The sequence below is a fragment of the Girardinichthys multiradiatus genome, chromosome Y, assembly GCF_021462225.1.
Source record: "Girardinichthys multiradiatus isolate DD_20200921_A chromosome Y, DD_fGirMul_XY1, whole genome shotgun sequence".
Taxonomy (NCBI): domain Eukaryota; kingdom Metazoa; phylum Chordata; class Actinopteri; order Cyprinodontiformes; family Goodeidae; genus Girardinichthys; species Girardinichthys multiradiatus.
Window position 1 is genome coordinate 28,369,021 of NC_061818.1, and position 13,309 is coordinate 28,382,329.

The 13,309-nt window shown below is 39.2% G+C and overlaps 2 protein-coding genes across 2 annotated transcripts; both read left to right on the forward strand.

Annotated features, from left to right (window-relative positions):
• The first annotated feature begins 933 nt into the window (after positions 1–933).
• On the forward strand, positions 934–8,635 carry LOC124864434 (suppressor of SWI4 1 homolog). Its single transcript, XM_047359212.1, has 12 exons — positions 934–1,159; positions 1,382–1,552; positions 4,101–4,202; positions 4,292–4,342; positions 4,530–4,700; positions 4,891–4,967; positions 6,774–6,881; positions 6,987–7,110; positions 7,199–7,277; positions 7,470–7,599; positions 7,676–7,833; positions 7,921–8,635. The coding sequence occupies exons 1-12, from the start codon at positions 1,145–1,147 to the stop codon at positions 8,394–8,396; spliced, it is 1,662 nt and encodes a 553-aa protein (XP_047215168.1). The 5' UTR covers positions 934–1,144; the 3' UTR covers positions 8,397–8,635.
• An 836-nt stretch (positions 8,636–9,471) lies between these two features.
• On the forward strand, positions 9,472–10,771 carry LOC124863993 (P2Y purinoceptor 11-like). Its single transcript, XM_047358590.1, has 2 exons — positions 9,472–9,585; positions 9,683–10,771. Exon 2 carries the CDS (start codon positions 9,706–9,708, stop codon positions 10,621–10,623), a length of 918 nt encoding a protein of 305 aa, XP_047214546.1. The 5' UTR covers positions 9,472–9,585; positions 9,683–9,705; the 3' UTR covers positions 10,624–10,771.
• The last annotated feature ends 2,538 nt before the right edge of the window (positions 10,772–13,309 follow it).

The following is a 13,309-nucleotide window of genomic DNA, read 5'->3' on the forward strand; positions in this document are numbered from 1 at the left end:
CTACACAGGTTACCCCAATCCCAAGAGAGAGAGTATGTGGTTTTAGAAGGCCAGTGGGAGTCAAACTATTTTGTTCTGCAATTTAAAAACAAGAGTTTTTCGGTGCTCCTGTCATCTCCTCATCTCTTGTTAAATATTTTTCCATGCTTTTGTCCTTCTCTCAATACCTGTATTATTTATTTTAACTCCTTGCCTGTCATACAGGATCCAATTACCGAAATGTGTTGATTTTCATCTGTAAGAGCACTCTTAAATACATTAGGATTAATCTTTTTTAGTCATTCAGTTACAGCCTGTATTTATTTCTGCTTTAATTTTCTTTAAAACTTTAGAACATCAATTTGGATTTAGTAGATTTAATTCATTAAATAGGACTAAATAAGTTTAACCATATAATGCGCACTTGTCATCTGCCTTGTAGTGGTCAAAATTATTTAAATCTTTCATTGTGTGCTTCTCTTCTGCCCTTTTCTGGTCAAAATTGCATCCTACATTTAAAGGGGATTGGTCCTACAGGCCTTGATAGATTTCTGTTTTAGATAGGAAAACATGAAACGGAAGCATGTAGTTATTGTCGTCAATCAGAAAAAGTTGAACATGTTTTGATAAGGTGCAATAAGTATACAGAAGAGCATAGCGTAAACATATGGCATCACTACCAAGTAGAGAGAAAAATCACTTACTTTAGATAATATATTGCAGGAAATATCTAGAAAATTAGAAATAAAGTGATGAGTTTTTTTGGGTTGTTTAACCGTGTTTAATTTATGCGTTTACCAAGGTATATACAGATAAGATCCTTATTCCCTATATTCGACGTCCACACTCCAGTTCGATAGACGGCGGTAAATGCACCTTGAGTTGGTTTGCCAACCGCCGGAAAAAAAAACTCTAAAAGAAGAAGTTGCTTGGTAGGAACTATCACGCACAAGTGAGAAACACGGACATTTCAGCGTGTAGCACACAGCGAGAAAACCATGTGGAAAGAGCGGAGTCAACTTAGAAGCGAACGATTTCTACTTTAGTGGTTTGATACAATTTGCTGAAACAAACTTACAATGATCAGTATGGTTAGCTTAAATATACTTTAGCAACATTTATCGAGCTTTTGGGTGATATCTTTTAGTCGGCTTCGAGTTAAATCATGGGAAAATCAAAGGTAAGTGCCCGGCCTAGCATTCAACTAACGGGTAATAAGCATTGACATAGACGTACATATCAGGGAAGGCATTGTATGATTCACTTGTGATAATATGATTTAGAACATAAAGCCATTGCTGATAAATATTTATAGCTGTGTGTTACGTCTCAGAAATGTGCTGCTGAAATATGTATCCACTGTAATGATTTCTGTGCGTGTTTTTCTGGTTTTTATTATTAGACCAAAAACCAGAAGAAATCCCGAGCCCAAGCCATCCATGTAGCTGAGGATGCCTACAGATCTGTGCCCCACTCCTTCGTGTTTCATCGGGGTCAGGTTGGAAAAAACGTGGGTCAACTCGTCCAGGACATGCGGACAGTCATGCAGCCCTACACCGCGGAGTCTCTGAAGGTTGGTCCTCTAAAATCAAGAAGTTTCAAGTTCAAAGGTTCAAATTTATTCGGTTTAAAAGTCCGGAACTACTAGTTCTGAGCAAATTCCTTAATTACATTGTCTTACAATTTGCATGCAAAAGTGACCTCAATAACTGCTCGTGGCTCTAAGTAACTCTAACTTTTGACAGTGAAGCACGACAAGCTCTCCAACTTTACGAGACATTTTAATTAAAAAGTGATCAATTTAATTGCTTTTTATATTTAAACAAAGTTCATCCTTTTATTTTTTTTAAAATACACTGAAATTAAAGTACAACAGCACATTGTGACATCAAAATTACTGAGATACAACTTGGACACTGAAACAGTTTTGATACAAAGCAACCTTGTGTGGAAAATGGCAGCGATTGCCGATGTATGAGCTGCTTAAACCAAGGACCTTGTAATTGTTTACTTTTTCTTATTCCTTTTTTTTTTTCTTTTTTTCCAGTTTAGATAAACATTATTTAAGTTTATTGGGAATAATTAATTCAGAAACTTGAAGGAAATCTGTTCTCAAAATAGTGTTTAAAAAAGCAACATGGTTCAAATGTTGAATTAAAGGAACAAAACTCTAAATATATAAAGCTCAAATTTGCATATTCCATCAGTGTTAAATGGTCTGCATTAGTATTGTGATCGTTGTGCCAAACCCACTCATTAATAACTAAACACAATACGCCTTTTTGACTGTGACTGCTGGTTATTAAAACATCTGCCGTAATGTCCTCAATACTTCTAAAACACGCGTAGCTTTGTCATTTATTTCCAAAGGACTATCTGATGTGCATCTCACTCCGCTGAGGATCTTAGTTGAGAGTGGTATCTGAAGAAACAGCCATCAAATATGAAGTCCCCTTCCCCTTGACTATGCAGCTTGTAACATGTTTCCTTTGTGGTTCCATTTATTTGGTTGTTAGTAACTTTCAGGAGTTATTCCCTTGCCTTATAATCAAAGCTCTTTAAGTGTGGGTAATTAATGACTAGTAGCTATAGCAGCATTATTCTCCATCTTCAGGTCTCTTCTATAGAAGTGCTCAGCTTAACCTCTTGTAACCCAAGGCGTTTTTGTGGAGTTTTTGCTCCAAATTACATGGCCAAATTTAATTGAGTTTTTCTCAGCAATTACAAACTCTATTTAAATAAACTTGGTGTCAAATTAAAGGTAACACTCTGGAGATTCAATCAGAAGTGTAAATATCACAGTAGCAGCTATTGTTTCAGAGATGATGAGGATGGCACACAGAAAAAAAATGAAGATTTTTTCGCTCCTGCATTGTACAGTATATAAACCTCTTAGCAATATCATGAGGAAGGCTACAAACTTTAGAAAACCCCAAATCCACTTGTGGACGTTACCTGTGAAATGTTTCATGCACCTGAGGTAAACTAAAGCAAAGTTATAGAGGTTTTAGTAAAGACGTTCGTAAGCGTTTTTCTTTTTGGGACCATATGGCACATTTCGGCACAATTTGGCACCATCTGCAAAAGTGGAGATTTCTTGTGTTTTTACTTGAAAAATGTAATAAACTACTTTTTACATGTCTAAAAACAGCCTGTTTTTGATTTTTTTGTGGCAGACAAATCCATTTATTACGAGACATCACAAAGCACTAGTGTAAAAAGAAAATAAATCTTTAAAAGTATTTCGCAATAAAACTAAAATGACACCTTTCAAGCAGCAGAACTTCATAATCCAGCTCATCATTGATCTTGTCGGGATAAATAAGCTCTTCGTATTCAGATGAGGAATCCTCTGCACAGACTTCAGTACCGCAGTCCATTGTAATTAGGTCCAAAGCTTTAGTGACGGTGTAGAACTTTGTGCAGGAAGCCATTGTGTTTCAAAAACAAACACTCGAACATGCAAAATGATCACCACAGCGCATAAACAGCCAGAGGTAGGAAGGTCCAGTGCGTAACAGCTGTAGCGACTGCGCTACAGTGTACTCAGTGTTTACAATAACAACCTACATTACGCACGCCAATAACTCAAGTTTGGATTGGCCGAATTGCACAAATGACCCCTCCTTTTCATCCTTAGAGCCAGTAGAATAAAGTTATCTCAACATCTTTCACGTAAATCCCACCAATCAGGAAGCAGAGGTCGAGACATCCGGTGAATCCATTTTGTAGAGTGCGTTTACTTCCTGCATTTTTCTGATTCAACTGCTTGTAGTTTTAACTGTGTTTGGTGTTTGTAGAAATGGTTTATGTCAGCTTTTAGCCAAGAGTCTGATGTTTCAGAGAATACCACACGTCTATGTTTAAGTAAGGGAAATTGGAGCAATAAATGTAGAAAAAAAAAAAAGAACCTGGAGCTTCTCCCATTTCCGGGGGAGGCTTAAGAGGTTAAGCGCAGTGTCCACAGAAAATAAGGTGTACGAGTTATGACTTTGAGAATCGCTGCTCTAAATGCAGCTGCCCCAAGATGTTAGTATTGCTGGCCTGAAAGAATAGTCTGCTTTGTTTTAAGAATGCAGTCACCCACTCATCATGCCTGTGCGTCTGTCTTTTTAAACCAGGTACGGAAAAAAAATCTCCTTAAGGATTTTGTGTCCATAGCAGGGCCGCTGGGAGTGACCCACTTCATTATCTTTGGCAAAACCCCCAACAGCATCAACATGGTGAGACCTATAAGTAATTGTGACCTGCAGTTCTTATGTGAAGACTGCGTTACCATCAGTTCAACATTTCCATTTTTTTCTTCGTGCAGAGATTAGCTCGGCTTCCCAAAGGCCCCATGCTTTATTTTAAGGTCCTCAAGGTAAGTTTTGTAACACGCAAGTCAAATTTGTCGGGTTCAGGTGATGATGCATAAAATTTTGATTGTAAAGTGATGCTTTTCAAAGTAAACGCGCTGATGAACCCAACCCTCTAAAGTCATATAATGACTATGATGACATTTTAATCCACATTTGTAAGGACTTTTATGTTTCATCTCTCTCTTCCAGTATTCCCTTATTAAAGATGTGGTTTCATCTTTGAAGAAGCACAGGATGCATGAGCAGCAGTTCACCCATCATCCACTTCTCATCTTCAGTAACTTTGGAGTGGATGGCATGCATGTGAAGCTCATGGCCACCATGTTCCAGAACATGTTTCCCTCCATAAATGTCCAAAAGGTGCGTTTAGAAAATCCATAATAATTTTTTTAAACACCATCTAAATGTGCTGATATGATGAAAGTATAGTCTTCTGAGTATTTGTGAAGATGCTTCAAAAGTAAACGCTTTCTGATTTGTGATGGAAGTAGGTTTTCAGCATGGTTAAAAGTTAAAGCATCGGGTCTAATGAAATTTTCTTTTTTTGCAGGTAAACCTCAACAGCATCAAGAGGTGTGTGTTGTTCAGTTTTGACCCAGAGTCCCAGGAAATTCAGTTTCGGCAATAGTAAGTAATAAGATTTGCTCTGTTAAGATTGTGATGTAATAAACAACCTTTTGGAGTGATGGGCTCAGATGATGAGAGATTACGACTTGATTCTGTCATGATGCATGTCCAAAGTAAACGCACTGATGGGCCTTCACACCTTCAACCAGAGTTTTGTTATACAGGTCCTTCTCAAAATATTAGCATATTTTGAGAAAGTTCATTATTTTCCATAATGTCATGATGAAAATTTAACATTCATATATTTTAGATTCATTGCACACTAACTGAAATATTTCAGGTCTTTTATTGTCTTAATACGGATGATTGTGGCATACAGCTCATGAAAACCCAAAATTCCTATCTCACAAAATTAGCATATCATTAAAAGGGTCTCTAAACGAGCTATGAACCTAATCATCTGAATCAACGAGTTAACTCTAAACACCTGCAAAAGATTCCTGAGGCCTTTAAAACTCCCAGCCTGGTTCATCACTCAAAACCCCAATCATGGGTAAGACTGCCGACCTGACTGCTGTCCAGAAGGCCACTGTTGACACCCTCAAGCAAGAGGGTAAGACACAGAAAGAAATTTCTGAATGAATAGGCTGTTCCCAGAGTGCTGTATCAAGGCACCTCAGTGGGAAGTCTGTGGGAAGGAAAAAGTGTGGCAGAAAACGCTGCACAACGAGAAGAGGTGACCGGACCCTGAGGAAGATTGTGGAGAAGGGCCGATTCCAGACCTTGGGGGACCTGCGGAAGCAGTGGACTGAGTCTGGAGTAGAAACATCCAGAGCCACTGTGCACAGGCGTGTGCAGGAAATGGGCTACAGGTGCCGCATTCCCCAGACCTGGGCTACAGAGACGCAGCACTGGACTGTTGCTCAGTGGTCCAAAGTACTTTTTTCGGATGAAAGCAAATTCTGCATGTCATTCGGAAATCAAGGTGCCAGAATCTGTAGGAAGACTGGGGAGAAGAAAATGCCAAAATGCCAGAAGTCCAGTGTCAAGTACCCACAGTCAGTGATGGTCTGGGGTGCCGTGTCAGCTGCTGGTGTTGGTCCACTGTGTTTTATCAAGGGCAGGGTCAATGCAGCTAGCTATCAGGAGATTTTGGAGCACTTCATGCTTCCATCTGCTGAAAAGCTTTATGGAGATGAAGATTTCATTTTTCAGCACGACCTGGCACCTGCTCACAGTGCCAAAACCACTGGTAAATGGTTTACTGACCATGGTATCACTGTGTTCAATTGGCCTGCCAACTCTCCTGACCTGAACCCCATAGAGAATCTGTGGGATATTGTGAAGAGAACGTTGAGAGACTCAAGACCCAACACTCTGGATGAGCTAAAGGCCGCTATTGAAGCATCCTGGGCCTCCATAAGACCTCAGCAGTACCACAGGCTGATTGCCTCCATGCCACGCCGCATTGAAGCAGTCATTTCTGCCAAAGGTTTCCCGACCAAGTATTGAGTGCATAACTGTACATGATTATTTGAAGGTTGACGTTTTTTGTATTAAAAACACTTTTCTTTTATTGGTCGGATGAAATATGCTAATTTTGTGAGATAGGAATTTTGGGTTTTCATGAGCTGTATGCCAAAATCATCTGTATTAAGACAATAAAAGACCTGAAATATTTCAGTTAGTGTGCAATGAATCTAAAATATATGAATGTTAAATTTTCATCATGACATTATGGAAAATAATGAACTTTATCACAATATGCTAATTTTTTGAGAAGGACCTGTATGTTGGGTTTTTTTCTGTCCGTAATTGAGGCAATATTTATTTTATTTATTTTTTCTTGTTCTTCCAAACCTGCAGCAGCCTGAAAGTCGTCCCTGTGGGCATGAGCCGGGGAGTAAAGAAGCTGATGCAGGAGAAGTTCCCCAACATGAGCAAGTTTGACGACATCACAGAGCTGCTGGTGAAGTAAGGTTCAGTTCTCACAGCACTGAAAGAAGTCGATTGGTTTTATCTTACATAAACTGAAATGTAGCATATCTGAAAGTTTTGCGTTATCCACAAACTCTTCAGGGGAGCAAACTTGTCTGAAAGTGAAGCCGAGCAGGACGGCGAACACAACATAACCGAGCTGCCACAGATGTACTCAGGAAGAGGCAACATGCCGTCCCAACAGAGCGCTGTCCGTTTGACCGAAGTGCGTAAGAAGCTGCTATAAAACTTTAAGCACTTCAGTGATGTTTGGATGTTGTCAACGCTACCTGTTTTCCTTTCCATCTCTTTAGATCGGTCCTCGTATGACTCTGCAGCTGGTGAAGGTCCAGGAAGGGATGGGCAACGGGAACATTCTTTACCACTCCATGAGTGAGTTTCTGTTATTCCTAACTTGTTTCTGCTTGATTTGTTCAGATGGACATGATGACAAGAGCAATATGAATTCTATGATTTCTCTCTAACAGTAAACGCTTACTGATTCATCCTGAGCTCTGTGTTGACTTTATGCACACATGGCTCAAACTGTTGCTCAGCTGGGATATTTTTGTACCATGTTTGCAGTATCCAAAACTGAGGAAGAAATACAGGAGATCCTGAAGAGGAAGGAAGCCAAGGTGAAAGAAAAGGAGGAACGCAAGAAAGCACAGGAGCAAAATGTGGCAAAGAAGAAAGAGAAACGAGAAGAGAACAAGTAATTTAGACCTAAAATTATTGGGCAGCGTTCCTTTTTACCTCATTAAGTCTATAAAACATTTTTATTTTTCCAGGAAGAAGAGTCTGGAAGGCATAAAGAAAAAACGAGCTGAAGCCGAGGAGGACAGCGAGGTGGAAGATCCAGGAATGCAGGAAGATCGGGCAGCTGCTTTTGAACCTGACGATGATGTGGAGTACTACAGACAGGCTGTGGGGGAAGAACCAGATGAAGGTGAATATCAAAATCAAACAGCTGTGCACCCTTGGTTGCACTAGTGTTACCCTAAGCCCCTAAAACGTTTTTGTTTTTTAAATGCAGATATGTTCTCCGGTGCCAAGAAAAGGAGACGCTCAGAAAAATCGCACAAAGGAGTCAAGAGGAGAAAGCTGTCCGCTGGTAAACCCTCGAAAGAACCAGATTCTAAATCACCAAAAAGAAAAGGTGCAGCAGGACAGCATAGAGACAAGACAAGAAATGCTGTACAGGGAAAAGGATGGAAGAAGTCTAAAGATGGAAAAGGATGGAAGAAAAAGATGGAAGAAAAGGACGGAAAAGGATGGAAGAAGTCTAAGAATGGAGAGAAATCATTTGGGAAGAAAAAATGGGCTCAAGGAAAAGCATTTGGCTCTAAACAATCTGGAGAGAGAGAAAATAAATTTGCGCGGAAAAACTTTGATGGAAAGAAAAACGAGGACAAATTGTTTAAATCGAAAGGTCACAAAGGTAAGTCTGACTTCAAGAAGAAAGGTGCAGGCGGAAAGCAAGCTTTTACACGGACCAAAGGAAAAGCCTGAACTTTGGTTTTCTTCCCTTCATTTGGACTTTATACTAAATGCCTTTCCGGTGCTTTGGAACAGCACCAAATGTATTTGCTCCTACTGTCTCAGTGTTTGAACACTTATTCTGAGTGAATCTTGCTGAGCAACCTAAAATAAACAAGAGGTAAAAAAAGATGCAAAAAATGTCCTTTATCATTTGTGTCGACCACTGAACAACAATAAGCTTTTATTCTGATTAAATATGCAGCTCTGAATTCCCTGTGTTCTGTCTTTTCTTTGCACATATTTTTACATATCTAAATGTCTATAAAATCATATATTTGGCCTAAATAAACTTGAGTGGGACAGTTGATGAGTTTTTCAGTCCTCTCTATAGGACATTAGTCCTATAATCCTGGAAATGTTCTTCAGGTGTAAATGGTGTTAAAATTTGCCAACACACGTTTTAGATCAAATTTTGCTCTGAAACGTGACAAAGCAAAACAGGAAGTCTATTTTGTTCAGCCTATGTTTATCACACTTTGCGAACCGACTCTTAAAATAAAAAGTTTAGTTCCTTAAACAAGCATTGAACTGAAGACACATCCTCTAACTATCTTTAAAGACAGCCTTCTGAAAATTGAACACCTGTTGGTATCCTCAGCTGTATGACCCTATTTATTATTTTAAATATTGCAGTCTCAAGTACAACTTTGCTTAGAAAACATTTTACAACCCTAAAAAGATAATCTGCTTATTGCATTGTGGCTTCTTTAGGTCATAATGGGCATAAAATGATTCAACAAAACCAATTTATGTTTTTGATTTTGAGTAGATTACTACATCTGCTGTGTGTTAAAAGAATTTGACAGAATGGGCATGTTTATTCTCATTACTGTGAGTTTTAAGGAGTTATTTTTGTACCGTGTTGTACATACCCACTCAAAATCTGCAGAAGGATCTCTTCATCTTCATTTTTAGTCTTTTGTGCACTTTGAAAGAAAAACAGTTCTGAGTCAACCTAATAAAATGCATGGTGCTGGTGTAACAGCAGTTTTCCTTCTGCATATTGCACAACACAAGCAGGGGCACAAGGAAGTGATGTGTTCGTCTGAGCTGTTGTCTCAGATCATCAGATGATTGAGTGACTCCAGTCTTCAGCCTTTTCATCGACGAAATATCAAATCAAGGCTTTACTTTAGTGCATTTGCATGTATGCCTAAAGGTAGGCTGAAGTTATTTTTTATGGTTTCTAGACTGTAGCAGATGGAATCTGTAAGGACTTGAAGTTTTACTACATTCTGTTTCAATGTTATTTTTAGAGTAACCACGAGCTGAAAGCAGGATGGTGATTAAATTCTCAGACTGTGAGAAGTTTCAGATCGGTCTGCTCCCTGCCGTGTATGGGGTTGAGTTTGCCGTTGCCTTGGCAGGAAACCTGTTTGCCTTGTGGGTGCTATTCATCAGAAAAAGACGAAACTGGCACTCCGGTGTTGTCCTCTCCTGTAACCTGGCCATCAGTGACCTGCTGTACATCCTCACCCTGCCTCTGCTGATCGTCTACTATGCATTGCAGAAACACTGGGTGTTCGGCGAGGCTGTGTGTAAAATCGAGAGGTTTCTTTTCACCTGCAACTTGTACGTGAGCATCTTCTTCATCATGGCAATAAGTGTGATCCGCTGTGTGGGCATCGTGTGGCCCTTCTTCACCCAGTCCCATGTGGAACCGTCCCATGTCAAAGCCATCAGTGTCATCATATGGATTATTGTTGGAGTCATCTCCTGCCCTGTGCTGACCTTTGCTTCTCTTTGCAAACACAGTTACAATAACAATACTTTATGTGTGTCCTTCTGTAACCAAACATCTGATCCGAAGTCTGTCCTTACCTACAACATGTTTCTTGCTGTGTTTGGCTGCCTTGTTCCCTTTACAATAACATTTACTTCTTACTGTTTTGTGATTCGGGTCGTGTGGAAAAATGTCAACATAACGACACTTGAAAAGCGTCAAGTTGCCTTGTTAATCTCATCCGTGATCGTCCTGTATGCTGTTTCCTTTGTGCCCTATCATGTCTTCCAAATCTATCATCTGTATTTGAGGATATATCCCCACAACACACACTGTTGGGTCTACAAAATGTACCAAGTGTCCAAGGGGCTGGCAACACTGAACATGTGTATCCATCCGATTCTCTGCATGGCGGTGCTTGACAGTATCAGAGTAGCATGCTGTGGAAAAAGCTCAGAAGACAACATTGGATGAGGTAGTAGAGCTGGTGGCTTTTGTGTGAAGAGCATCCTTGTTTCAGACTACCCATACTTCCCTGCACGTATCTTTGCAGGACTGCTAGAGCTCTGTACTAATTACATTTATCAGGCCTGTTTGTAATAAAGATTTTTCCTTTTTCTTATTTTATTACAATCCTGTCTAATTTATATTAAACAAGTGGGGTAGCGTGTTTTTTTTCTTTCTTGTCAAACTTAACTGTTTTAGATCATCAAACAGGTTTATGTATCAGAAATAACAAGAGTAACTACAAAAAGTCTGCGATGAACTGGCGACCTGTCCAGGGTGTAACCCACCTGCTGCCCATAGACTGGTAGAGATAGGCACCAGCTTTCCTTTGACTCACCATGGAAGAAGCGGTAGAAAATGAATGACCACAAAAAGTAGTTTCTAAAGGATGATTTACTTTGTTAAGGGAAAAAACTATTCACATCAACTGTGTGCAAAGATAATTGCTCCTCATGTTAAGTCATAAGTTACCTGTGATTAACCACGTTTTTAAAAGCTGAAATTAATTTCACTAGCTACACCCAGGCCTGAATGCAGAATATATAAACTTAAATAGAACCTGTCTTACAAAATGAAGTTGGCAAAAGGATGTTAAAAAACATCAAATCCTGCCCCACTCTAAAGAAATTCAAGAACATCTATCATTCTGGAGAGGGTTACAAAGCCATTTTCTACAACACTCCAGCAAACCATATTGAAATTCATCTAGTTCAGGATTGGTCAAGGAAGATTTCCCTCTCCCCTATAAGAGTCCAGCTCACTCTGAGGAATCCCAAAGCTATTCTGACAAGAAGGGACAGTTCCTCCAGCTTAATCTGGTAATTCCCCAGTGGGATGCTTTGAAACATACCTTTATTTCCCCTTTCATTTCCTCACAGCTCTATTACAGTTCTCCTAAAATTAAACCACAAATTTCTGTACTGCTTTTCTAAGGCTCTGCCAAAAGATCTCAGCCAGACTGAAATTTGGACTTTGACGGGGCCAATACGTCTTCATTCCTTTCTCTTTCCAACCACAATGTTGTAGATTTAATGGTATGCAATGTGGACGAGTGACAAATTACATTTACAAGAACAATTTGTCTGTAATTTGCTCTTTTTTGCATAGTTTACATACTTGAGTATATTTCAATTTAAGTATTTTACTATTTTACATTTTAAATCCCATCCGTTACGGAGTAAAAAACAAATTATATTAGATAATAAAAACAAACAGTGGAAGCAACGATCAAGCATCTGAAACTAAAAATAGCATCATTTGAGCCGACCAGGTGCTCACCTAATTACAGCGGGTAAGAATCAATAAGTGGACAGAATGTGGTTTATGTTCAGGACTCTGACCATGTAAACATGCTAAATAATATTTTAACAATAAATGTAAATAATATCAGTTTTATCTGGCACTTATGATTATAATATTGCATTGGCTGAAAACAGAAGATCAGGTGCTTAGTTTGGAGTCAGGTATTTAACACTATTAGATATTAGGGATGGTGGATATATTGGACAAAGGATGGGATGAAGATCAGAACTGCCAGGTTCTGGGAAGAGGAAAACCACAGAGAAGCTTCATAGATGTAAGGAAAGATGCAGAGGATTTGGTGTGACAGAGAAGGATGCTGAGATGGGGGAGATGATCAGTGAATCCGATAGGCAGCACCTGACAGAAGGAATTTAGAAATTAATATTTACACATATAACCTCCCAAAGATTCATAATGTCATATGTTGACATGTTTTATTTTTGTCTTGCCTTTTCACTTATAAAGTTGCTCCTTTAATTAACAACAGTTTGAGACTAATATCTATTCCTTTACGAAATGTATGAAAGGGACTTTCTTCTGCTCATAAAACAGTAACTAAATAACATTTTACCTAAAGTAAAATTTTAATGAGGTACTTTTTACTTGTATTTGAGTAAATTTTTAAAAAGGTAACTTTTAAATTTAAGTAAAAGTCTATAAAATAATATACTTTACTACATAATTTTTGTAATCTTTTTACTTCTGAAAGCCAGATGTACTAAAGATGCTGAGTACTAATGTACAGGGGTTAAACAATGAAACTGAAACACCTGTCATTTTAGTGTGGGAGGTTTCATGGCTAAATTGGACCAGCCTGGTAGCCAGTCTTCATTGATTGCACATTGCACCAGTAAGAGCAGAGTGTGAAGGTTCAATTAGCAGGCTAAGAGCACAGTTTTGCTCAAAATATTGAAATGCACACAACATTATGGGTGACATACCAGAGTTCAAAAGAGGATGAATTGTTGGTGCATGTCTTGCTGGCGCATCTGTGACCAAGACAGCAAGTCTTTGTGATGTATCAAGAGCCACGGTATCCAGGGTAATGTCAGCATACCACCAAGAAGGACGAACCACATCCAACAGGATGAACTGTGGACGCAAGAGGAAGCTGTCTGAAAGGGATGTTCGGGTGCTGTATCCAAAAAACATAAAACCACGGCTGCCCAAATCACGGCAGAATTAAATGTGCACTTCAACTCTCCTGTTTCCACCAGAACTGTCCGTCGGGAGCTCCACAGGGTCAATATAATCGGCCGGGCTGCTATAGCCAAACCTTTGGTCACTCATGCCAATGCCAAACGTCAGTTTCAATGGTGCAAGGAGCGCAAATCTTGGGCTGTGGACAATG

What these genes read in the sequence shown, in the direction of transcription:
- LOC124863993 (XM_047358590.1), top strand. Translation starts at nt 9,706, where the DNA reads ATGGTGATTAAATTCTCAGACTGTGAGAAGTTTCAGATCGGTCTGCTC.
- LOC124864434 (XM_047359212.1), top strand. An exon ending in GCGCTGTCCGTTTGACCGAA is followed by an intron (nt 7,111 to 7,198) that starts GTGCGTAAGAAG and finishes CCATCTCTTTAG; the next exon opens with ATCGGTCCTCGTATGACTCT. An exon ending in GGGGGAAGAACCAGATGAAG is followed by an intron (nt 7,834 to 7,920) that starts GTGAATATCAAA and finishes TTTTAAATGCAG; the next exon opens with ATATGTTCTCCGGTGCCAAG.